The 26,056-nt window shown below is 45.5% G+C and overlaps 1 protein-coding gene across 1 annotated transcript; it reads right to left on the bottom strand.

The window, feature by feature from the left end:
- Nucleotides 1-3,334: 3,334 nt before the first annotated feature.
- grb2b (growth factor receptor-bound protein 2b) lies at nucleotides 3,335-24,148 on the bottom strand. Its single transcript, XM_037475386.2, has 6 exons — nucleotides 23,942-24,148; nucleotides 22,365-22,646; nucleotides 7,062-7,159; nucleotides 5,294-5,416; nucleotides 4,779-4,947; nucleotides 3,335-4,231 (listed from the first exon to the last, which is right to left on the bottom strand). Exons 2-6 carry the CDS (start codon nucleotides 22,440-22,442, stop codon nucleotides 4,046-4,048), a joined length of 654 nt encoding a protein of 217 aa, XP_037331283.1. The 5' UTR covers nucleotides 22,443-22,646; nucleotides 23,942-24,148; the 3' UTR covers nucleotides 3,335-4,045.
- Nucleotides 24,149-26,056: the final 1,908 nt, after the last annotated feature.

Raw genomic sequence — 26,056 nt, 5'->3', positions numbered from 1 at the left:
CAAATTGATGGTATTGAAACCTTTACTTTAGCAAAGCCGTTTCCACCCATTGATTACAGGTAAGTGCAAAATGTCGCGGTGATTTGAAAGAATGTTCTTCTGTAAGTGGATAAATAACCTTCGTGATGAGGTGAGGTAAAGACACAGCGCCCCCTACGGTCTGCTTGTTGTCTTATTTAGCGTACTGAAGACCAAAGGGCCTCTGGCCATGCATATTCTACCTGTGCCCTCTGTGCGTTGAATGACTAATATCCTCATCATGACGCCACTTTTAGAAATGATTCTTTTTCATGCACCTTATATTGACATAGCACTGTAACGTTTAAAGTTAAAGAGACGTTACGTGAAGCTCGACGCCTACAAACACACCAACTGCACGTAATTAAGGGACAATGCATCTAGTCAACTCAATGTAATTAACTCAATGACAAGAGAAAAGTTACAAGCACCAGCAACAAAACTGTAGCAATAAAACACTACACTTGCGTGGACAAGGCGTTCAAATATTATTAACTACACAACCCCGGTCCTCTCTTCCATAGAGACACAGAGCTGAATGTGATTTTAAAAAAGGTCTCTTTAAAACAAGCTGCACTGAAAGCAGAGTAACACTGCAGTGAGTAAATAAGCTAAGGGGGAAAAAATTATATGTGTTGTCTATTTATAAAAATAATACAAAATAATGATATTTTTAATTATACATATATAAAGGAGAGCAAGCATTCAATAGAAGAAAATGTAAATATGTATTTGCGGTCTGTTCTAACACAAATAGTAATAAAAAACAAGAAATGTGACCACCGCTGACTCATAATGCAACTTTATTTACCATATTGGATCTGTCATTCATCATGTGGTTGTAAAGGGAAATCAAGTTGACACCATGAATACTGTATAGATTTATTCCAGGTAGTGCAGATATCAGCCAGTAGGAGGCAGTAGTGTACCATACATTACGTTAAAGTTCAAATGTTTCACTCATAAGAGGGAAAATAGGTCATTTATTTGTGGCACGAGGAAGTCTATCGCCCTTTGTGTGCGATGTGGGAACAAACCAGCCTCTCGAGTTATGAAACGTGTATCATGTTTATATATTCACCCCCCCCACACACACACACACACCGTGCACATCAGCGGTCACGTGGCTCTGTAAGTCTCAGAAGCAGAGAGGCCTGGAAAGAGGAAGATGTAGCGACTTCCGCTCGAGGCGGTCTGGGAGGAGGATCCGGATCAGAGACCCCCCCCGGAGAGTCCGTGTGTGGAGCAGACCGACGCGAGAGATGCGGGTCAACATGTGAGCACGCAACACGTGGACTGGGCTCTACTTTGCCTGGAAAGGCCACGTCGAGGTCCGGGTGTCACAACGGATCCCTCGTGTGATTGTGCGCTGCGTGTTTCAGCCCATTCATCGCGGGTGACGCGACTGCTGCGTTCCGGGTGGATTTTTCCGATGAGGCGTCGCGCGCGGACATCGACGCACGGGTCGATTTGAAATTAAATTCGCACATAGAAAGATGTCCTGTTTTTGTGTTGTTTGTATGTCTGTGTGTGTGTTTGTTCTTGTTTACAGGTGTCGCAATCGAAGCAGAGCTGCGTTACTCAAGTCTTAAACCCCCCTCCCAGTGCTCATTTACAATCACGTGATCATCGCACTACACGACATGAATGGAGACCATTGGCTGCAGATACAATGGATTCATCAAAACGTTTAGACAATTAGTCTATTAAAAGTAAAAATGACCTAATTTCCCTCTTATAAGCGAAATATTCCGGCCACTCAATACCTTTACTTCCTCCAAACACATGATTTTTGAGAAAGTTTGAATTTTCATTATTCATGGTCAGAAAGGGGCCATTACATTACATGTCATTTAGCTGACACTTTTATCCAAAGCGACGTACAATAAGTGCATTTCCACATAGATACAAACTCAGAACAAGTAACAAGAAAGTACATTTTTCATCAAATAAGCAGTTACAAAACATGTTATATCAAGTTCCATTATAAGTACAATTTAAGTGCTACCATTTGTTAGTGCTACTGTTTGCTAGTGTTTTAGGCCACTACCTACTTGTCTATGAGGGATGTCAATCAGTATCATAAAGGATAGACCACAACCAATTCTCATTTTTTAATAATTGCATTTTATTAATTGAAAAAAACAAAAAAACAAAATGCAAATAAAAAAAAGAGCAAAAACAAAAAGAACCTCAGTATCATTAGGTAACACAAGGCGAGAGACACTTAAATAAGGAGAGTTCCATGGTGGTGGTGAGGATAAACTGAAGGCGGCTTGATGTAGCGGGGGTGAGGGGGGAGGGGGGGGGGGGGGGGGGGCTCGTTGTTGGATCGGATAGGTTGGTTTATATACACTGTTTCTCACTGCAGGACAAGCAGGCCCCAATGGTGGGGAGGAGGTGGGGGGAGGCCCCAATGGTGGGGAGGAGTTGGGGGGAGGCCCCAATGGTGGGGAGGAGGTGGGGGGAGGCCTCAAAGTAGCAGGTCGGAGACACTGAAACACCAGAGAGAAAAAGGCACTATCCAGAGAGAACACAAAGACAACACAAACACGGTGAACAAGACACACAAAACCAGAATGCTTAGACAACAGAAAAGTGCTCGACCACATGCCACACGGGACAAAAGAGAAACAAAAACAAAAGGTTTAAATCACTGAAGCTGATCCCTCAACTTTGAGCATAAAAAGACAATCTCTGGGTTTTCTGAGCTGTCAATCGACGACTGTGATTTACACACGATGCAATTATTCAAACTCAGCCTCTTTGCTACGTGCAGGTGTAGCGAGGAGGAGGAGAGCGGCGTGTGTGGGCGTGTACGCGTGCACACACACACACCTCTCCTGAAGGAACGTCTCAGGAACCCATCGCACGCTTTTGTGTAGTTCAGTTCTCCGACCTCGCTCCCCTCGTGTTCATGTCTGTGGACTCGAGTCAGCTAGTCGCTGCCCAAGGAAAATGGCTGCAATAAATACATTGGCTTTGCACAGATGAAGGTGGCTGGACATTCCACAGGGCTTTGTGTACGACAGCTTTCCTCGGCATGGATCGGTTTCTTCTCAGAACTAACGTCACTTTCCCCTCGCGTCGCAGAAGCCTCTGAAACATCCTGCTGCGTTATCTGAAGGGCCTCAGATTCAGCAAAAGAAGAAAAAAAAAGACTGAAATCAGCATATCCTAGAGCTACTAGATCTTATCCAGACTATCCAAAAAAAAAATACATAATTTACAAATGAAAAAAAAAAATACAATTTGTGATGAGAGGTAAAACAGACAAACACATACAAATATATAATATATATTCTTAAAAAATGGATTCTCTCTATAGTTGATTTATTTATACAGCCGGGGGCTGATGTACAATGCTCTCGTTACACATGGAAACTTGCAGTACTGTAGATTGCATCTTTTTTTTCCTCTCTTCTTTTTGTACATTTTTAAAACAATTTCTTCATCTTTTTTTTTTCTTTTTATTGTACATTTTTTCTTTAAAACAGTTAGGATTTATCTGTAGGCATTTCATTTAGGTAATTAAAACATGCAGCGGAAAAGAAAAGTGTGGGGGGGGAGGGGGGAGAGAACAAAAACCCCACAAAAGAAGGGGCAGAATGTTAAGAAGTTAAAGGAGAAGACAGAAGCAGCTGTGGGCAGCGGACCATTGTTGGTCATCTTGGTGGGGGGTGCACTGCTCTCTCTCTGCTTTTAGGTCTCCATCAAAGCTCCGTCCGACCAGCTCTGCTCAAGTAAAAGTCCATTTTTGCCCACACAGCAACGCCCCTACACCCAATTTATGCTTCCTGCTCTCCTTCTATTTCTCTATTTCTCTTTTGCAATCGTCCTGTCTGCTCCTGTTCGGGTGGGGGGGGGTGTGTGTGTGTGTGGGGGGGGGGGGGGGGGGGGCGGTTGGATGAGGAGAGGGGCGATTGTTTTTCTTGTTGTTTGGGGCTGATGGGATCAAGGACGATGAGGATGGTGGTGATGGTTTGCTTCTGGTGTTGTTGTTGTCGTCGTTTACACGGTGTGTTGTTTACATGTTCCGATTGACAGGCGTGACGTAGTTGCGGGGGAACATGCCCGTCTGGCCATGGCAGCCCCCTTTCCACCAGTTGGGGTCGGAGTTGTCCAGGACCTGGATGAAGTCTCCGCGTCTGAAGCCCAGCTCGCCTTCCTCCTGGGGGTCGAAGTCAAAGAGCGCCTGCACGTACGTGGGATGCTGGGGTGGGGGCGAGAGAAGGGAGGGTTAGCAAGGGTGTCATGTGACGACCAAATGAATACACACACACGCACACACACACACACACACACACACGCGACAGAAAAACAATAAAGATATTAAAGTTCAACAGGGATTTCTGAGTGGAGGCTCCCCAAGAGTCATGAGATCTGTACAACAAATCCTTCAAGGTGCACGTTCTAAACAAGAAACACTGCATTGAAATGGAAAGATCTTGAGAAATGTCCGTGGTTGAACATATCCAAGCTACAAGCATAACAGCCTCCTGCTCCCCAATCCGTCCAGTCGCCACGGTCATGTTTGCTCCATCAGTCCGTCCCACCGATTCTCCACATTCACCCCAATGTGACTGAAAATAGCACATTCAACGGCTATTTGGTCGGTGCTCCTGTCTGCGTGTACTTCTACTGTAGGTACAGGACTTTGTACAACCTTACTTTAAAGACAGCTGAACCATCCCAAAAACAACAACAACAACAACACAGCCCTGCCGCCCCCAGAGCCCCGTAGGGATGTCTGTTCTTACCTGTGGGACCTGCTCTATGTCTCGCAGGAAGATCTGTTGGTTGCGTGAGACCGAGGTGGAGCGGTGGTAGTCCACCAGCTCGTTGAGGGAGTTGAACTTGACCACCCAGAGGAAGTACTTCCCAGCCCCGTCACGAAGAACCTTGAAGTGCTGGACGTCATTTCCAAACCTGAAGGAGGGCACACAGAGGAAAAGAGGGTGGGGGGGGTGAGGGTCTCAGACATTCAGTTGATTAAATACGTTAAAAACAATTCTAATCATTATCTCTAGCTCAGCTTCAGCTTAACATGCAGAGTAACACAAAAACCCACAATTCAAATCGTAACCGGCAAACCTGAACCACCAGAGGGCGGCACAGAGTCTGCACGAGAATGAGGAAGCGGGCCGATGACTCAGACGGACCAAGTATGGAAACAGTTGAACCTGAACCCCCACTTTTAGGAAACGGCCCGCTGCTGCGAGCCTGACGCCAGGCGGTATTTATAGAAAAGACGGCGTGCATCGGCGCTACTCACTTCACGGAGAGGGAGAAGTCTCCTGGCGCACTCTCGCTCTCTCTGATGAGGAAGGCCCCGTCGTGCCTCTGTTTGTTCAGCATCTCCTCTGCCTTGGCGCGGGGGATCTTCCCAAAGAACCACCTGTAGAGGGGGGGGGGGGCAGAGGGCACGTGTGAGCACTGACTGAGCTGACCCAAAGGAGCCTCAGATCCAGTGTGTGTATGACACCAGGAAGGGAGAAGAAACCGGAACACTTTGATTGGCCCGTTTCATGGAGCTGCAGCGTCACCCCGTGAAGCAGGAAGTAGATTTAGTCATTTTCTACACGGCACAAAAGCCCCGACACACGTAGCTTTCCTCCACCGACCAGCCGAGCCTGTTAGACAATGCCATCTCTTTCATTTCATCCTCAGACATTTGGGTCAAATTCATAATCAGGGGAAAGATTCTCGATTGAAGCGGATGCAGAAGGAGGAGGTGGGGGGGGGGGGGGGACCAAATGGGAGACAAAGCCAGAAGAAGCTCTTTGCTTGCGTAAATAATTAAAAAGTCCTGTCAAAAGATGACATGTGTGCTGTGACAAGGAAACGGCCACCTCTCCACCTGACAGCACGTGTCTTTCATCATTTTAGGGAGAGCGGGGGCCATTGGAGGGCCCAAGGACACGCAACCACACCTACGCCACGCTCTGCTGAGCCGCGCTGCACAGCTGCGGAGGGGGGGGGGGGGGGTGGCGCTTCATCAGTGTCACCACTGTTCCTAGTGGGTCGCTGCAGTTTTTTATTTTTCTTCAAATCAAACATTTACTGCAATTCTATATTTAACCCAGACACCAGGTGACGAGACATCGCACCAAACGCTCAGCGAGGTTTCCCAGAGACGAGTGCAGCTCGATGAGGGCCAATAGCGGGACGGTAAAAAGATCGATGGCCCATCAAGGTGTGGTGGCGCTTTTTCTGAGATCCAAAAGCTGCGGCGCATTATGTGCACTTGCAGAAAGCAGGTTAGCACCTACACGCTGTGTGTGTGTGTGTGTGTGTGTGTCATACGGCCAGCGCCCCCCGTGGAACGCAGCATCTGTGATACAAACACATGCTTCCCCGCCAAAGTGCCAGGTCAGATCTTGTGTAGAGAAGCAGAGCTGAGCCTTCTAAAGTGACATGCTCCCTCTTTGATGTGGTCAGGACGAGCTGCAGGCGCTTTGATGGAGCCTTAAACCTTGAAGAGTTCGAGTAAAGTAGTAATGGATTTGAGTGGAGTCGCCGTCACGGGGGACTTAAATCTGGTGAGGACGTTGGCTTTTATGTCTCGAGCCACACGTTCTGCTAATCATCACCCACCATCTGGTCACCGAGACAACTGTACACTTCTGAGAGACTCTAAGGCTGATATATATGCAGTTTCAGAATAACCTGTTAAGAAAAACAATATTGACCGAATAAATCCTGATTTGCTACATGGCATGAAACATTTAGCAAAAAGCATCGCACTCAATAAGATGACTGAGCAAAAAGCGCCTCGCCCTCTGCAAGGCTTCATTATGAGAAGGTTCAGTGTGACTGATGCATGAGGCACAGCTGTACATTTATTACCCATCACCATAAAAAGAAAAACAAGAACACAGCAACAAAAAAAAACAAAAAGTTATATTTGATCACAACCCAACAATGATGCTGTAAGGTCAATATTCAATTAAGTGCTTGAGGCCTGGGGCTAATTAACACACACACACACACACACACACACACACACACAAAAGGGAGAAACTGGTGTGCGTGATACTTACGGATGGGCTTTCATCTCTATGTAATTCTTGGGAATGAAGCCATCTTTTCCGTTTAGCTCCGCCTTGTACCAGTTCTGGTCGCACTCTTCATTTAATACCTGGTGTTTGCATTAAATAAAATAAAAAAGAAAGAAAAGAACAAGGAGTGGTTAGTAACACGCACACATTTCAACAACTGAGAGCAGTCAGCCTCCTAAATGCAGCTTTCATTTCCTCACTCGAGAAGGTTCCTGAAGGGCGCGCGCGTGTGTGTGTGTGTGTGTGTGTGTGTGTGTTAGACAGCTGGTTGGTAAATATTAGCAAACTACAAAAAACAAATATAATTGAACAAAGACAATTTTAAAAAGGCCTCCAAAGCACGGATAAGGCGTCTGCCGGAAGGCTCACACGAGGCCGTGAGCCGATTCATGGACATGAAATAAAGCGGAACAGAGGTTCCACTCGTCACTAGCGGTTGAAAAAAGAAAAGCGGTGCTGCTCATTTGAAACCATTTAAAAACTAGAACGTTTCAAAACACTTCCTCTGCGAACCGTTAATGGGACGGGAGCGGAGGAAGCGTCTTGAAATGGTTTCTTTTTTGTTTGGGACTGAGCAAACCACTGAGTAAAATAATATGACCAGCGCAACGTGTGAGAAACGTTTGGATGAGTTTTGCACTTATGAAACACAGCCTTGGTTTTTTCAAGTCATCCACACAGTTTTTCGGATTTCAGATTCGAGGAACAAGAGAATGATTCTTGTTTTTTTTCCCGCTTCCAAGAAGTCAAGGAAAAATTTATTCATGTTAAAAGAAAAACAAAACCGATCATCAAAAGGAGGGAGAGTTAAGTTATTGGTCCTTACATGTCTGCAGAAACCCAAGCAGCAGCACTGAGTCACGCAGCCTGAGTGTGAATGACGCTGCACGAAACACTGCTCGTTGCCTTGAATTGATCGTTTCCCACTAAGCCAGCCCCACACAGCTGTCGGAGCGGCCCCTGTGCTGAGCGAGGGGCCGGCGTCCAGTGAGCCTGCAGAATGCCAGCTGCCCCCGACCTCCCACCACCAGATGCTGACCCCGCACAAGACCTGCATTACTGGATTAGGAAGCGGCTCGGCCCAAACACAGAAGTAGGTTGAAATGAGGAGTGTGTGTGTGGCTGGTTGTTCGATACAAAATGTGTGTGTTGAGCGCAGATATTGTAGTGCATGTGTGTGTGTGACACGGTGAGATGGGAAGAGCCTAATTTGGTGAGCGTGTTAATGTGACACAGCACGCCGACCTTTAAGAACCATCAGCTGGCATTGTGGGAGTCTGTTGGATATGAAGGCGTGAGGCTGAACGCAGGCAGGTGCCTCTCTGGGGACGGTGTGGCTCACAGCAGACCATTGGAAGGCCCACAAGTCGGAAGCACAGGGGTGGACTAACCGGGCTGCTCTGGATCAGAGACACCAGCAACATTAAAAAGGATTTTTCCCAGCAGATGTTTTTGTCAATGGAGTCTTGGGGCATTGACCAGAGCAGACTGAGACCTCTGTACAGCTACCGGACAGGAGACGTACAAAAATGGTTTACTATATCTAGAATATTTGCACCGCTTTACATAGAACATATACAAATAAAACCGTACCACCTGGAGCCAAGGGGGGGGGGGGAACACCAATGCGTACAAAACAAACGTTTCTACAATGTCGTAGAAAACCACCGAGCAATCAGACGATGCTTCGTCCTCACGTGTGAGGATCAAAAAAACCTCCCAGCTCAGGCAGCGCTGTCGAGCTGACCCTTGCACTCTGACCTCCATCGACTGGACAAACTGGTCCCGACAGATTGCCGCTAAGTAAGGAACATTTTCTCATTTTCATTTCCTGCAAGAGGAAAGTAGAGATTAAGGTCATAAAGTTAATACAATAGAAAGGGAGCACTAGTGAATGATAATCCTGATACGTCGTCTCCCTGCAACACATCTCATTATCGTTGAGACACACGTCAACCAGTCGGTTTCTTTACAGAAGGAAGGAACTAAAAAACTAGAAAACGCATTTCCTGCTGAAAATGCGTTTGAATGCAGGAAGCTGAAATTCATTTAAAAAAGTTGCTTAAAGTACAGAAATGAAACAAGCTAAAATTATTCTAAACGTTGCTGAAAGAATAGAAAAAGCTGAGAATTAAAGAATACATTTTTTGTAGTAATATAAGGTTTAGTACTATATTTGTAATTGTGGTACTAGCAGCAGTAGAAGAAGTACGTACTAGTTTCACTAGTATTTGAAAGCAATTGTGGAGGTACAGATAATCATTGAGGCTTTTATTTTGAAATAATGTAATTGGGTGGGGGGGTTTGAGAGACAGAATGTTTGTTATTCAAAGCAAATGGACTTGGTAAAATAGATTTGTACAGCGCTCTTCTAGTCTTCTGACCACTCAAAGCACCTTAACACTACATAACATCATTCACCCATTCACACACCAATGACAGGACCTACCACACACAGTGGTGCCTGCCCAACCAGTAACTAACATTCACACACACTGTAGTCACAGCTAGAGGAACAATGCTGGGATCAAGTGTCTTGCCCAAGGACACATTGACATGCAGGTTAGCCGGGCCTGGGATCAGACCGCCAACCCTCTGATTGGAGGACGCCCGCGCTCCCCACTCAACCACAGTCGCCCTAAGCTAAGAAAACTAAAGTTATTAATTGATGGGCCTCATCAAACATTACAGTAAGAACTCCCTCCATGGGGGTTTGAAATGATGAGAGAAGGAGGAGAGAAGGAGGTCATGTCAGGCTGCACTAATCAGCTGTGAGTCACAGACAGTTATAGAGAATCCACACCTCAAACAAATGCTTCCTGGAGCAAAACTAATTGGAGTAGCCAAAAAATAATGACATTTTGAGTAGAGCTGCAACTAACGATTATTTTAATAATCGATTCATCTGTCGATTATTTGTTCGATTAATCGATGAATCGGATAAAAAAATAAAAAATGTAAAAACATTAATTTCCAACCCTTTATTGAAAAATAGAACTGACTGTGCACTTCCTAAATATCTTTTGCACTAACAGATTGCTCCTTGAACATCCCTAAGTAAGCAAATAAAATGAACTAACACAAAAAACATACACACATCGCATGATGTATACTTTACAGCCGCCAAATTAAATATATTAGGCACAAAATCATGAATCATCGCCGTGGTGCTCCCGTGCCAGGCCATGTCGCTTTTGCATATTTTACAATCAGACATGTCAACCCTCCCGAATTTCAAAGCCCCTCCCGAAAATATCCCGGACCGACCTTTCTCCTGATTTCCACCCGGACATCAATATTGCTGCACCACCCGTCACTGGGCGCGCTGTTTCAGACCGAACAATAATAAAAGGTTACACCTTGAAGTCGAGCGCGGCGATTAGAACCTAAAACTACTGGCGCTGCAAAGAAAACCGCAGCACCCCCCCCCCCCCCCCCCCCGTTGCCCGCTAGGACCCGCACCCCCCATTTCAGTGTGAAATATTTAGGTCGCATTGGCTTCTCTTCCTCCGCATGTTTCAGAACAGTAGTACGGGTCTCTCCGATGTTCTGCTGCGCGAGCGCTCAACTTTCTTTTAATACTCAAAGACAATAGTCGCGCGACACAACGAATCGATAATGAAATTCGTTGCCAACGCTTTTAATAATCGATTCTAATCGATTTAATCGATTCGTTGTTGCAGCCCTAATTTTGAGAGACACAAGACTCTACCGAACGCATGAGTGTAGTTTTTATGTCTCTATGTGTTTTAAAACTGCTCTACCAGCAGTTTACAAAACATGGACCTTCTGTTGTTGTCTGACTTTGTCCTCACTCTGAGTGCCACTAACTTCGACAGGGACATGAAACAATTAGTGATTATGAAAAAACTATAGATATCAACAAGCTGTTTTTTTAATGAAATTGTGAAGACTTGTGTCAACATTTTAAAGTTTAAATGCTGAAAAAGTTTTGAAAATGTAATCCATTGGAAACCATGTTAAAAAGGTTGATGGTTTTAATTTATATTAATTCAATTATAAGAGCTTAAAAGCCATAGCACCCCTCCCCTGAATGAGCTGAACATTTTAATATTTGAACGGTCTTAATAGCTGAAAGTGTGAAGGAGTTGAAAGGTGCGGCAGAAGAAATAGAATAAGTAGAATAAAGAATAGAAGAACAATACTTGCAATCATGCATCAATGCATTCCAACAATTACCCGGTCCAGAACCAGAGTTACTAGAGCACTGCAGGTGGTGCACGTTGAGGGAGAATTGATCTACGTAGTGTGTGGGACCTTGTTGGGAAACCTGTGACCTAAACTCTTATTATAGCTGGTATTCTTCTCCTTCTGTCTGTTAGCTGGTCACATGAAGGGAGGGACAGGGTATTTTCCTACGACGTCTGGGTTTCTAACTGAAATTCACGTAACCTGGAATCTTCTGATTGGACAACAAACCTCTCTGAAGTGCATTAAAGCTTCTCCTACACCTTAAAGCTTTGTCAGATCTTCCTGCACCTTTGGCAACAAGCCTTTTCAGCTGAATTGAGTCATTTGTCTGTACTTGTGTGGCTTGTGTTGATGATTTCTGTATTCTTTATGTCATATATTCTATACGTTATATTCAAGTTAGTAATACTTAAACACAAAGAGAGTTCAAGATACTTTTGATTTCTGACAAGGGCTTAATCCACTAATTTCAACCACACTGCACTCTAGTCAATGCGAACCCTAAAGATGCTGAAGAGACATTTACAGAGCCACTGTCTTGGCGAATCCAAATCCAACAGAATAATCATTACTCAATTTATGTACTTTTACAATTTAAGTACTGATTTGCATTTTTTTAAATCTTTTAAATTTTTTAGGCTTCCTTCCGTTTGCAAGCCTGCAATAATAGAGTGCAGGCTACAGCTCAGAAGCAGATTGGGGTCACGTCCTTTGAGCAGAGGGACATATGCTCACAAGTCCTGCTGTGTTGTGTTGTGTTGTTGTTGTGGGGGGGCGGGGGGGGGGGGGCTGAAGCAACAGAAGAGGGGAAAAGACGAGAGCCGTCACTCGTTTGAGTGTTTGGGAGGTTTGGGATGTCTGGATAGTCGAAGGAATATAAAATCTTACATATTTGGCAGCACACAGACAACGTATTTGATGATGATGATGATGATGATGATATGGTTTGCTGGTGGTTTTGGGCAGACTGTATGAGCGTGCACACACGTTTGTCTATTTCTGTATGCATGCATGCATGTGTTGGGGCGGAATTCTTTAAAATATGTTTTGGATTCCAGACTTTGTTGGGCGCTTGGGGTCGACTGTGACTCAGTGCAGCAAGGCTCCTCACGCATCACTAAAACAAACACGCAAGAAACCTGTGCGTACAGATGTCAAATTCCAGCTCAACACAAAATAGGAAATGGCTTTAACGCAGCCTAAAAGGCGTTTCTATCTAAAGCTGAACTTGTTAAAGCATGTCATCAATAACCGGAATACGTTGTGAATAAATCGTAATAATCCTCCTGCATGTCAAAAGCGTCTAGAAGTGTTCTTTGCGGGTTTGCTGCTCAGAATTGTAGAACGCCATTAAGTCAGACTTTTCCACTCCGGAAATAAATACTGCATACATCAGTCATTTGGTATAAAATTCCACAAACCCCACAAGAAATCACATGTCGTTTCCCCAGAAGAGACACACTACATTGACTCTGTTGCAATAAAACACAGTGAAGCAGCTGAAGAAAGACCATCAGAAGGTTCCCTGCTCTACATGTCAGGCTGGTTGTTGTGATTAAAACAGCTTCTTATATTAATATTTTCTATGAAACATTAATGCTGATACTAGCAGCCCCTGCTTAGTCTGGCATACGCAAAGGAAAAAAAACATTCTAGATCTCATCAGTTCAATCTATTCAGTAACTCAAATGCTCAAATCGCCAGAGAGTGTTAAAAAGCGCATACCTCAAATCGTTTAAACATTTGCTGTGACATAAACATCCAAACTGAAAAAAACCAAACGTGACAAGTATTGTTTTGCTGAACTCATTCTGAAAGATTAGATTGGATAATGACACAGGGACATCGTCTCCTCACAGAGAATCAGTCTAAATATTCGGCTTGGACATGCCTTGGGAGTGAACATTTGAACTGGAATGCTTACAGTGGCTCCAAAACCGAAAGAATGGAAGGCCGTAGGGAAAAACCAGAACTAAATAATTGCTTGGCTTGCAGTTTTTTTTCTTTTTCAACCATCGGACTGAAGTGTGCATCTGTGTGCATTCCCTCCCCTCTCCTTCCAGCTAACCCTCTGTAAAGACTTTCCTTTTGTCTCTTTAATCTGATTGAGCCACAATAGTTGGAGGAGTTTCTATTTGAGAGGCTGAGGTCCAGGCTGCGGATTATCTCCTCCACAGCTGCCACCGTACAGTGTGTGTGTGTGTGTGTGTGTGCACAAACACCGGTAGCTGTCATTCTTTAGAAGGACCCAGGTCCAAAATTACTCAGCACTTCTCTTTAAAATGGTGAAATCATACAATAGGGCGTGCAAGTCCATCTGATGAACCGGGCTGCAGAGTTTTAGTTTGATGATGATGGAGGATCCGCTGCAACATAATGAGATCTCTCTTCTTTTATTCTGTGCTCTAGGAAAAAGCTGTTGGGTCTATACACATTTTTTGTTGGGCTCAGGAAGTAATCCCATGTTTACTTTAAAACACTCAATGTTTACACCGAACGCGGAGCAAACGAGTGTAAGAGATGATTGACGAGATTAGATTCTAATCCAGACTATCCCTTTCCTCGCCGCCTAAATGTCACAATCCTTTGTTCAACGCTAAGTACGAGGATAAAAGGAAATGACCGCGCTCCACAAGTCTAGATTGCATAAGCACTGACTTGCTACGTACCGACTAGCACGAGATGGAGGTGGGCGCCCGGCGGGACGCAAGGGAGACCAAACACAGAGGCGTAAAATAAAAATAAAAATAAAAATAAAAAGAACTGAAGCAAAATAAAGCACACGTCTGCGCGTCCTACGTGGGATTTCATTGAATGGGGAGCAGGGATTACCCTGGAGCGGGAGTTAATCAGAGCGTGCGGCAGGTCAGACGGATAAAAGGGCAGACGAGCTAAAAGCTTCATCAGAACCTCGGGAGGACAAAGCCTGATGGGTCTGCATGCAGACGTTATTTAAACCGGTACAGAGCTTTCACACCGGGCGGCAACATCAGACGCAGCTCGCTTATCTCAGGTACTGGCTGCTGGGGAGGGAACAAACGTTAGATAAAATAGTTCTTGTCACCTTGCTTTACCCCTCGCTCTGTCCTCAGCCGTGGCAACAGGGCTTAAAGAGTCTAGTTTGCATTGGGTTCAGGTGGCGGATTAACACATATTCCTACTCTCATGCTGGGCTGATAAGCGTACAGACGGGAGGATTCGGATTAACGGCAAAGCTGCGCTTCTAATCATTCAACCTGGCCTTTTCATCAAATAATAAGATTAAAAGGTAGATTAACTAGGACAAGTAAACATTTTAAAAACAGACACAACTAAGAAAGAACATTGAACATTGAGTAAAAACCACAAAAAGTAAAAAGAATCACATTTGAAGACTAAATTAAAAATTGCTGCCCTTCGTAACACTGCTCATTTCCAGGCAACAATATTGAGCGGCGAGGTCGGAAAATATCCGTGTGTGTGTGTGCGTGTGTGTGTGTGTGTGGTTGTGTGTCCGGCAGGAATTGAACCCGAGGCGGTATGACGACAGACGGCAGCGACTCCTGTGGTGGCTCCAGCCCTAATGCAAACACACTGATTCTAAACCGTCCCAAAAAGGTGAGCAATTGTGGCGCCCCGGGGTGTTGGACCTTGACAGGAAGCCAAATTTAACAGCCCCACCACATTAAGGGCGGCTGTCAGACCCACACTCGTCCCCCCTCTGCTCGGTTTAGAAAAAAAGAAAGAAATAAAAAAAAGAAAACCCGAAATGTGGTTGACCTGCTTTCCTCCTTGGAATCGGGGAGGCGATGAGCGCCCCATGCAGAAGGACACAAAGGGGAAGAGATTACATTAGATTCTAGTAAATTGAAGCGTTTAACTCTCTGGTAATTAAAACAATGCTGGCAGCTGCAGAACACACGTCACAGGGGAGGTCAACGCTGTAGGTCAACACGGGACGCCCGGGGGTGAAGTTGTCACCATCTATGTTAGGATGCTAACATCATGATGTTGTTGGTGGTGGTCACAGCTTGAACTATCTGTGCAGCTTAGCCCCCACTGACCTGAGATTTTTAAAAAGCGACCAAATTTGTCAGTGCAGGAAACAGATGTGACAGCTTAGGACAAGCATGCGCGTGTGTGTGTGTCCGTGCGTGCGTGCGCGCAAGCGCGTATTAAAAGACAAACCGCTGCAGTTATATAGCACTAAGACTGGGCTTATTGTGGATGCGAGGATTTAGCAGCTGTTGTTGAAAAGATTAACAAAACGCACACGAGTGGCACAAAATCTGAAGCCGGTTTGAGCCTCTTGGTTCCCTTCTAGAATAAAGAAGCACATAACTTATCGGTTACTGGAGTATTTCTATCTACGGTGGACTGGGAAGCGAAGGCGAGCGTGGAGGGGGGGGGGGGGGGGGGGGGGGGGGCGGAGCTGCGAGGAGAATGATAACCTTCTGGGTTTAAATACAGCTGTCTGTGACTTAACGGCACATCAGGAGGGAGTGATGCAGGAGATGAGAGGGAGTGAGATCTAATTACAGCTCTCTGACTCAACACTCTGCCGATACCAAGAAGAGCAGCAAGGAGAAGGACCAGAATGAGGGGAAGGAAAAAAAAAAAAAAAAAAAGGCATAAAGCCGTGACGGAGGACTGATCAAGAGGGAGGACAGAGGAACACTTTGAAGAATCAGGCTCCTTGTGATCAGCCTCAACCCGCAAATGACATAAAATGAGGGCATCTTTCTAAAAAGCAGCTGCGCTAGCTGTTATCTGAGATACTTCATCAATGCACTGAAGGAAAAAGTGGTCTTTTCGTTCCCACGAGACAACGCAGTTTTTTCTCTTTTTTGGGGTTTCACCTTCAATGAGTCACTTAACCTGCAGCTTCCTTCTTCAGTTTCCTTTTTATGGCTCTAAGAAGTCAGAAATAATGCTGAACATGAACAGAAAGCGTTGGTAGCAACACAGAGCAGAGATAAAGTTTTGCTTCAAGAAGCCAAGCCAACACCGAGATAGCAGCAGGTCTCTGAGATGCTTCTTTCCGGCCAGGCCTGATATCTTGCTCTCGATGGTCCCGTTTGGGTTTTAGTTAAAAACAAAATATATCCCACGTCAGCTCTTGGTCCATGAACTGAGAACTCAAACAGAACTTCTTGTGATAAATGAATCAACAGGAAATGTATGAATATTCAACCACGTTAGAAAGAAGAAACCCCATCCTAATGGGCCCACAGGTCAGTACAGAGTACTTCAACATGCCGCCGCCCCCCCCCCCACCAAAAAAAAACACTACTCACTACATACGACCCCTCATAAAAGTAATTACCCATCTGTAGTGCGATGAATCACATCTTACAGGACGAGAAAACACCAAACCCATCAGTAGAAGCGCCAGCGAGTCAATTCTAGGGATGAGGTTTAAGCTTCAGCATCAGGCCCGAGTGACCACGAAACACACCGTGACTTCCCGGCACTAAGGCGCTGCCGCCTCGCTGCCACGTGTTGACTTGGAGCAGGCGGCAACGCAGCACAGCGGCTGAGAAGCGAGAAAGGTTTTAGGTAGGAGAGCGTGCAAACACACTCTCCTCCATTACCGATCTGTGGCAATATTTGCAGGTTGCACAGCCCCTTCCATTGGCCTTGTGAGCCGCAGCATGCCGGCGGTGGCGTCCCGGTGGCGCTCCTGCCCCTTCGTGCTAGTCGTCATGGCTATTACGGCTGCTTTGCGTGTATAAAAAAGGAACAAGAACTTTGTCGCGTGTTGCATAACTCTTTCATTCAGACGTGTTCTGTGGCTGCATTTCATAAAAACAGGTCACACTGTTTAAGATAGAGATGAAGAAATGTCCTTTAGGGAGACTTTTCCCCCTGGAGACTCAGTCCTTAATTACAGCCCTGTGTTGTGTGACGTGAGATGACAGGCGGCAGTAGATCGCTCAGCATGTCCAAAACTGCATCGCTCTGTCACACGCCCACATGACCCGGGATTTCAAAATCACACAAACAAACCTTTCATTTCTTTCATAAGTCAGCACAGGTCCCGTTGACACGGCTAGCGCTAGCGTTAGCATTCTTCCTAACCTTAGTGAAGAGCTCACCACGTTAATGTCAGCGGCTGTGCTGACATTCACTTGCCGGGAAAAGAAAACCTGTAATGAAAGAATTTTAAAAATCAAACCTTTAGTGGGATTTGGATCTCTGACTCTAATGAAGGGATTATGAGCTTGAGGTTTAGGATTTGTTTAAAAATGATTCGGCATCACAGGGCAGCTCTGATACAGCTCTTCCTCTCCTCAGCGCTCAAGTGGATGGGGAAAAGGAAATCAATGCCCCGAGCACTAATAGGCGCTAAGGGGACCATCAATCAGGAGAGGGGTGGAAGTGTCCAAGCAACTGGCTAAGAGCTCCATTTTCCTTCATATGAAGGGAAAACAGGAAGTCCGTCACAAGGAGACTTAAATATATCAAGTTCCTGCTGAGGCAAGAATCAATTTGCTGCAATTCTTGTGCAAGTAGAGGCAGCACTGAATTCACACAGCTTGTGCTGCTGTGTGAATTCAGTGCTCTGCTGTGGTGTGTGGGAGCATGCATTAGAGCTTAGCTCCAGTTTGCTGGGGAGATACAGGAAGTTGCTGGCTGTTGGAAGACTCAAACAGGATGTGAAAACAGCCAAACTGTGGCATCAGCACAAGAAGCACAGCAGACAAGAGGACACGCTGAAGTTGGAAAGACATCTTGAGCCAAATATTAAAAAAGGTTTAAAAAAAAAAGAATTGGGGCAGGATCTATTCACAATCTAGTGAATAGCTACTACAGTCATGTGCACTCACTAACATTGGGAGGTTGGGGGTGTATTTGTTTGCAGCGGTTTCATTTCCCCAAAACCATGCAGACCTCCCCCTCCTCCAGTCTTAGCGGTTTCCTTCCATTTCTGACCAATTACTCAATTTGTTCAGTGTAATAAAAGGCTTACGGCGTCTTAGTGCTCCACAAAGGCCTCGGCTCAATCGGTAATCTATTGGCAAGTGCTCATTCAGCTCCTGGCGTGACTTGGAAAAGGGGGTTTTATGGCCCACCGTTTCATTAGTGGCTGCAATGTAAGTTTGACACAGAGGTAGGCCCTGAACAGAGCTCAACCAACAAAGGATTCAAGCAAGTGGACGAGGCGGAGGAGGCGGATCTTGGGTCACGCTACGTGGCCACAGTTCAAAGATCCGTTGATAGGAGCCAATTCTGTCCCCCAGTCAGCTGTTAATCTTTATTTATTGAAGGAGGAAATTAGAACAAGTGTACGGTGCTCAGGGCAGGATCTGCTTTCTGACACAGAAAATGAGCCATGTCAGACTGCAAGGCCTTTTAAATAACGGATGGTTTCATCAGAAAACTCGATCAACTCCTGCTCATGTGATATGTGAGCCGAGACGCCGCTGTGATGACTTACATTGATTGTTCAGTGTCACGCTGTGCGTTTAGAACGCTACAGGTCATGAGGAAGGCTTTCTGGTGCTGCATCGCTGAGGGAACCCAAAGAAAAGACTCAAAATCTCACTGTTAAATTTAGAGAAAGCTCTAACCAGTTTCCCCTTTTTTTATACATGCATGACAGGAGATCATTCTGTGAAACCAGGCTTGTCAACATTATGCAAATGTGTGATGGACACACTAGTGGAATACTTTTACTGGAAGAGATTTTACATACAGCCCATGCTTTTTTTTCTGTTACCAGATATTTAAAACAGAGACGCCAACTCCGCCTTCACACTAGTTGAAAACGGTTTAAGTAATTGAAACCGCCTGTAAAGATAAAAACAGGAAGGCCGTTGGAACGGCTCTGTGTGCCTTTTGCTGATAAAAGAGCAAAAAGCTAAATGCAGATACGCATGCCAATCGAAATATAAGAGAAGATGCATTTCATCAAACGTTTACATGGCCACGGCGCTCAAGAACTGGCAACTCAGAGCCCTAAACGTCTCGGTGGATGACTCAAGTCTGCAAATGAGTGGTGTGGTCAAGCAGCTGTGTGAGTCATGGTGGCTCGGGGTGTCTCGCCAATGACAGGTACAGACGCCGCTTACAACACACCTCCATTGCACAACTCCTTTCATCTAACGGATAAAAGTTGGAACATCTTCAGAAAGAAAAGGATTGATTATATTCAATCAAGTATTGTGTCTGATACAACAACCATACTTCTTACTGAAGCAGACCGGACGTCCTGTCCTGAAACGCTCCTCAGCATGCGCACTGTGGATGCTTAAAGAGTTTGACACAGCGGGATGTCCTCGACACAACCTTTTGATCCCCTCAGCCGCAGACCATTGGATGACTGCTACCAGCACTACTGAGGATTTAAAAAAAAAAAAATAAAGGGTATTTTGTAAAAGCTTTCGAGACAAGGAGGTCGGCGATCGGCCGGACGTCCTGAACCAAACACTGCAGCAACAGCAAACGCAACCAGCTGGTCAGGAGAGGTCGTCGAATGGCGAATTAAAGCGTGGAGTCAGCGACACGGCCGCCCTCGCCACGGTGACACTGGAAAAGGGGGAGACGTTGAGGGACTGCTACGTTCACGGGCCTGCGCTCTCATGAGAGGACCCCTTTGTCCCGAGAGCAGAACTCTTTAGTATTAGCATCGCCACACACTGCGCCTCGGGGAAAGTGTTCTTTAGAGATGTACCACTGCTCTTTGTGTACAGGCACGCTGCCTCAGTCAGAGGCGGGATGCAAAACTGGAGGGGTTCAATTTAGTTTTGCATTAGTATTGTTTGGTCAGCGGCTGTGTCAGCAAACACGGAACTATAATATTTATAAATTCTACCCATGTCAAATAAGGTGCAGCTCGCGTCAACCTGTGATGGAACAAGCTCTTCTCGTGACTGAGAAGAGCTTGTTCCATCCTGTTTCTCTTAACCTGAGGGGGTTGGGGGATATGAGGAGGAACAAAAACAGGATGAAAGAAGACGGGCAGGGGGGCGGGGGGGTGGAGGGGGATACGACAAACATCAGGCCCAATTCATTCCGTCTGAAAAAGTGAACTAGGTCCTGTGGGCAGAGCAGCCAACCATTGAGTTCAAGAGAGATGTGCACCGTGCTCGAGGCGTTCCTTCCCCATTTCAGAGTGTCTGCTCAGAAATGACTTGAGCAGTTTCTGTAGCTCTTACAGCTGTGCTCCTGCAGCGTGTCAGGTGAAAGACCCAAAGTCTTCACCCAATCACACATCGTTTGCATAAACTGCAACCGTTGAGGTCTGCATAGAATGCTGGGAGGGGAAAAGATCCATATAGGTCGGTAATTCAAAAAATGAATGATATTTCATGGTTTGCTGAAGCCAAAAGTAGAGCTTGATTCATCAGATAATGCCAAATACATTGAGTCTGAGCCATCCGTCGTCAGTAAAGAGGCTGCAACTCGGCTGATAACAAATAATCATTTTCTTAATGAATCGCCGCTTAGTTGTTTGGCGTTTCCCAAATCCCTCGACAACGTCTTTGTTGGTCTCAGTTTACTGCTTAAAAGAATGAAAATCACATATATAGAAGCAGCCATCAGAGAGTTTGTTTTTCTGTAAATAAAATATTAACGGAAAAAAAAAAATGTCTTCCAAAGGAAGTATACGAATCAAGAGCGACACCAGCGACACACTAAAATGGAGGGAGCAGAGAAGTCAAGTTCAGGGCCTGGAAAGTTAGAAAACAAGAAATTAAATTCAAGTCACAGAATACAATGCAGTTTAGTCCTAATTAGCCAGGAACCAATAGGCAAATCTCTCCATTTACACTGTCAATTAGGGATTCTGTGGGATTTCCCATTAACGTTACATCTGGCTGGAACTATGCCATCTGGCTTGAGCTTTTCCACTGCTTGTGGAAATTAGGGGAAAAGTACAGAGCTTTCTCTTCTACAATGCAAATTTAATAAACACACACACACACACACACACACACACACGATAAGAAGTCTTTCCAAAGCTCCCCGCTCAAATCTCTTATTCAGCAAAAAGCAGCACTCATCCCCGATAGAACAGTCAACTCTTTCAGGACAGCTGACACGTATATAAATATACACACAGACAGTATATTACATTCATCAGGCGCTACACAACTGCCAACACATGAGCGCTCTCATCTCACACGGACAGCACAGGGCCTTCTTACCAGCTGCAGCAAACGCGTCGATGGAGAATTTAGTTTTTTCTCAATTACGATGAGAAAAATGACGAGACGGTTTAATTTTGTAATCACCTGCCACCACATCAGGAAAAGCAAATGTTGCCCATAAAAAGTATTGTGATAAAAACAGGAAGCCCGGTTACACAAAGCTGTGAAGTCCAAATGTACCTTTGTGTGCCGGTCAGCCAAAAGCTGAAGAGCAGCGTTCCTTTTTTTAACTTATTAATAGTAAGGAAGGACCATTACACCAAAGGAGGAATAAAAGGATCCCCCAAGTCACACAATATCTATATTTAACGTTCCACTTATATTTAGCAACACACATTTCCAGAGAAAATATGAAGCGTGGTTGTTTTTGCGTGCAGTGGCCTCTTCGCTCTGCACGCGTCGTCACTAACTCCGGACAGAGATTATGGTGATTGCATTTAAATCTAAAGGGCACCATTGCGCTGGGGAAATGGCTTCTAATATCTTGGCGATCTCATCAAGGTCAGGATGACAAAAACGCTTTTCAGGCAACCAGAAAGCATGGAGCTTTGAATAAGCTTCTCATGCCTGAGGATCTGGACGAGCCTGCGGTTTCAACAGAGCACTTTACAGATGGTTCATAATGGAATAAAAAAAGCATTGCTCCTTTAGAATAATACCACACAATGATCCACAACATCGAGGACTAACATTGCACTGTTCTGCTACAAGTAATGGTCGTTTGTAACATCATGTGATGCAGTAGTGTTTGGGATTTTTGTTCTTTTGTGTGTTTACTTTTGACAGACGCTCCTGGCAAGTAAGTATGAATTACAAAGTATAAATTACAAAAAACTTTCCAGATCAAGCGAAGCATTGTAGATTCATGCTACAGATATTCTTTTTGCGTTTAGTACTATACAAACACAGGCCGGTAACAGAAGATGACTTCACTCACCTTGAGGACTTCCCCACGCTTGAAACTCAGCTCATCTTCAGCTGTGGCTGTGAAATCGTATTTGGCGATGGCCTCCATGGTTGCAGCTGCGTGGTGACACCCTCTTCGCTGTGGTTGTGGTTGACTTCGGGGAGTGGGGGGTGGGGGGGGAGGGGCTGAATTAAAAAATAAAAACACGTATCCCGGGCTTGTGTGGCCAGATGCTTTCCTCCGAGTCTCTCCTCCCGTCTATGACCCACTCCTTTAGGGCTTGGACCTCACATAAAGGTCAAGGTATGGTACCTGCAAAAAAAGAAACAATGTGGGACTAGAATGCAATGGAATAAATAAAGGTGGCAAGAATATCAATTAACGATGAAACGTTATTTTGTGTAGTCAGTGTGATGTGATGAAGTGGACGTCACACCGATGACATCCAACAATATTTAAAACACATTACGAGCAGCCTGACCTGGGTGAAAAAGGTTCGGTCTTTGTGTTGTAGTCTACGTGGGCAATGACCAATTCACTGTAATTAATGGAGAGTCCCACAGAGCATCACGGCAGCCAAACACCCGGTAAGTCTGGAGCCCACTTAAGCAGAGCTGACAGTGATACACCGGATAAACCCACGGTTGCTGAGTTAATGAGCTAACGTGGCTTTATCCATTTAAGTTGAGCAGCTCTGACGGGTTCCCACTAACGAATTCAACCACAGACTGGTACCAAAACGAGGGAGGGACACACGCGAGGTAAACTATCCTCAAAAAGGTGCCAACTTTCAGATTGTGGGTTGTCGCTTTTGCCATTTGGTCACGTCGGCAACAATCGGTCTACATGCGAGCTGCACGGCACACACGAGGTAGTGTTTGCCAGGAGAGCCATTGGCCGTTAACGGCGAGGTCAAGCCCGGAGATGTGAGTGGAGCCATTGTTTACAGCCACACAGGCTGTCAACATCGCGACCCCTCCGGTGACAGGAGTAACGGAGGGTCCGACAAAGAAAGGGCGAGGGGTGCAGCAGCCTCCAGCGATCCTCGTCAATTTTACAACCCGCTCGTGTTTCTTCACTGTCACTCAACTGTGTGGGATTTCCACGCACACTAATGTACCCTTGTAGAGCATTAAAAACGCCGTTTCCGCCGCGAGCTCCGAGGAGGATCGATTCCGTCCCAGCGAGCAGCCGGCGCCCTGTGCTCCACAGCGCGGCGGCTAGCATGCTAACGGCCGGACAACAGTAACGGCGCCGCGGGTGTGAAAACCCAACTTCTGCCCGTTAATTCGCCCGAGCGACGAGGACGCTGCTCGGCTACCTGGCGTGTTCCCATTTTGGGAGTCGGCGCCCGGTGTTCGCCGGAGCCCGAGGCCTTACGGGCCGGCGTCACGTTGGCAAACGTGAAAAGGGGAAGGAAAAAAAAAACAACCTTTTTTTTCCTCCCCTTCTTGTCTCGTAGCGAGAGCTGTTGCTGCTAGCTTAGCGGCACCGTTAGCCCGGCTAACGCTAACTGAACTTGACTAGCCGCCGTTAGCCTGCGCCGCGGGAGGAAAACAGCACGCAACTTTTACGCGAGGAGAACGCAGAAAAAAAGGGACACTCACCACTCGAGATATTCCGTTTTTGACGCTGCACTCGTGACAAACAGAAACCCCGTCGTGTAGTTGCCCACTCCCTGCTTCCTCTTCGGAGGCAATGGACGGTGTGTGTGTGTATGTGTGTGTGTGTTGTGTCGCTTCCACCCCGTCCTAGGAGTCCGTAGCTACTAGCATACGGGTTGCGACGTTTATTTCCGCTTCCTTCCACAGTGCGGGGAGGGTCCGCGGCTGTTGTGACTGGAGCTCCGCCCTGTCAGTCTGCCTCACCACTGCTGCGCTGCCTGGACCTGCTTTCAAATATTTAATATTTAAAGTTCCTTAATACCTGCTATTATTAGTATGCAGCGTCTTCATGATATATGTGTATCTATGAACTGTATTTATCGATACTGTCTATCCATCTATGAAATGTCTTGAGATAATTAAATTGAACACAAACAATCCGTGTCATTTATTAAATATTAAGATCGAATGAAGCCATTAGGCAGGATAAGGTCGGGGCAATCGGATCGATGGCTTCAATCAGAAAGAAAGTGGGTTTCGTGAAACTGTGCACCTCCAGCTTTCTAAACTAATCATATCAGTGACAAATTCTTGATTCATATTCTAAATACGACTCGCTAACAGAAGAAGCTACGCCTGTTTTAAACGTCTCTTCCTTACGTGTGTGTTAGCAGCCATCCATCTAAAGAAGCCCTACTTTTACCAACGGAGGTTATCCTTTTACGTTCTCTTCTCCTTTCTTTTATTTGGACATCTGCTTTTAATTCTCACCCTTATTTCCGTGACATGAGAGACACGTGAAAAGCGAGGCAATGCTGCCCCCTGGTGGGAAGGTTGAGCAATGCGCCGCAGGATGACCCCTCAGTAGAGTAAGAGCAACGTGTGCATGACAACTAGAGGTATCTCTTTAAGTACAATATTATAGGTTTGATAATAATTGTAACTATCAGACAGAAAGTAATCAATGAGTGAGCCCCCTGGAGGAGCGATTGGCAGATGTATGTGGAACAAACTGTTGTATCCTTATGGTTGAAATGCACTTACTGTAAGTCGCCTTGGATAAAAGCGTCAGCTAAATGACGTGTAATGTAATGTAATGTAATGTAATGTATCCGAGTATCGACTGCGTGACGCTACAGCGTCATTTCGACCAGAAGCATCCGTCACAGTGGGAGGACTCCGGAAACAGAATTTATATAAAATCCTCTGGTCAAAATGTTTTGAGTGCATGCTTGGTTTTATAACATGCTGTTGTGAATTAAATCCATCCTTGAAATACACATTTTAATCTTTCACACCAGCCACGAAGATGCTTGCTTCTGACAGAATTACAGACGAACAGCCGTGGCTCATGCTGAGCGAAGTGATTCAAATTCCGAAGCTTCCCATTCTGCCCTTTATCTCTGAGTGTCCACCAACCTTTGAATGGAGATGTCTGTTTCTCTCCCACAGACAGCATTAAGTCACGGGACCTCCCAGTGCTGAGCCCCCTTGTTCACAGCACATAAAGACGGGTAAGAATAACGAGTGTGGCCCAAGGCAGCGATGGCCCCGATGCAGAAGAGAATCCAGGGATGGCTTCCTGAATCGAGCCTCTGTTTGAAGTGACCATTAATACTTCTTGTTAAAGGACCATAATGGCATAGAAATCCACAACAAAGAGATGCAAAGCATGTCGCAAACCAAGCTCCACTATAACCACAAAGAACGGAGCAACACTAAGCGACTACAAGAAGAAAGAATACCAAAAAAACATGTAAAACATCTAAAAAAGGGACATAAACAAACGAGGAACCACTGTGAAAAGACACAAAACCTGTTGCAAACAGACGCGAAATTACCACAAAGGGCTGCGAAAGGACCAACAGACTATTAATGACTACAAAATGACCTGGAAAAAAACAAAAAGCACACAAATAGAATCAAAACAGCTGCAGAGAGATTCAAAAGCAGCATGAAAACAAGATGAATTTGTTCCACAGAGGCTCGGTTCCACTGACAAAAACCTTCTGTATGAATAATCACACCCACCTAGTTATGACTGGGATCTTCTACTGCATAATGTCCATCCCAGTTATTGTGAAATGAAATTTCATGGTTGGTTTTTGATGGTTGATG

This window comes from Pungitius pungitius, chromosome 12 (genome assembly GCF_949316345.1).
Source record: "Pungitius pungitius chromosome 12, fPunPun2.1, whole genome shotgun sequence".
Classification (NCBI taxonomy): Eukaryota; Metazoa; Chordata; class Actinopteri; order Perciformes; family Gasterosteidae; genus Pungitius; species Pungitius pungitius.
The sequence above is the reverse complement of the archived record's forward strand: the minus strand, read 5'-3'. Positions and strand labels throughout refer to the sequence as shown.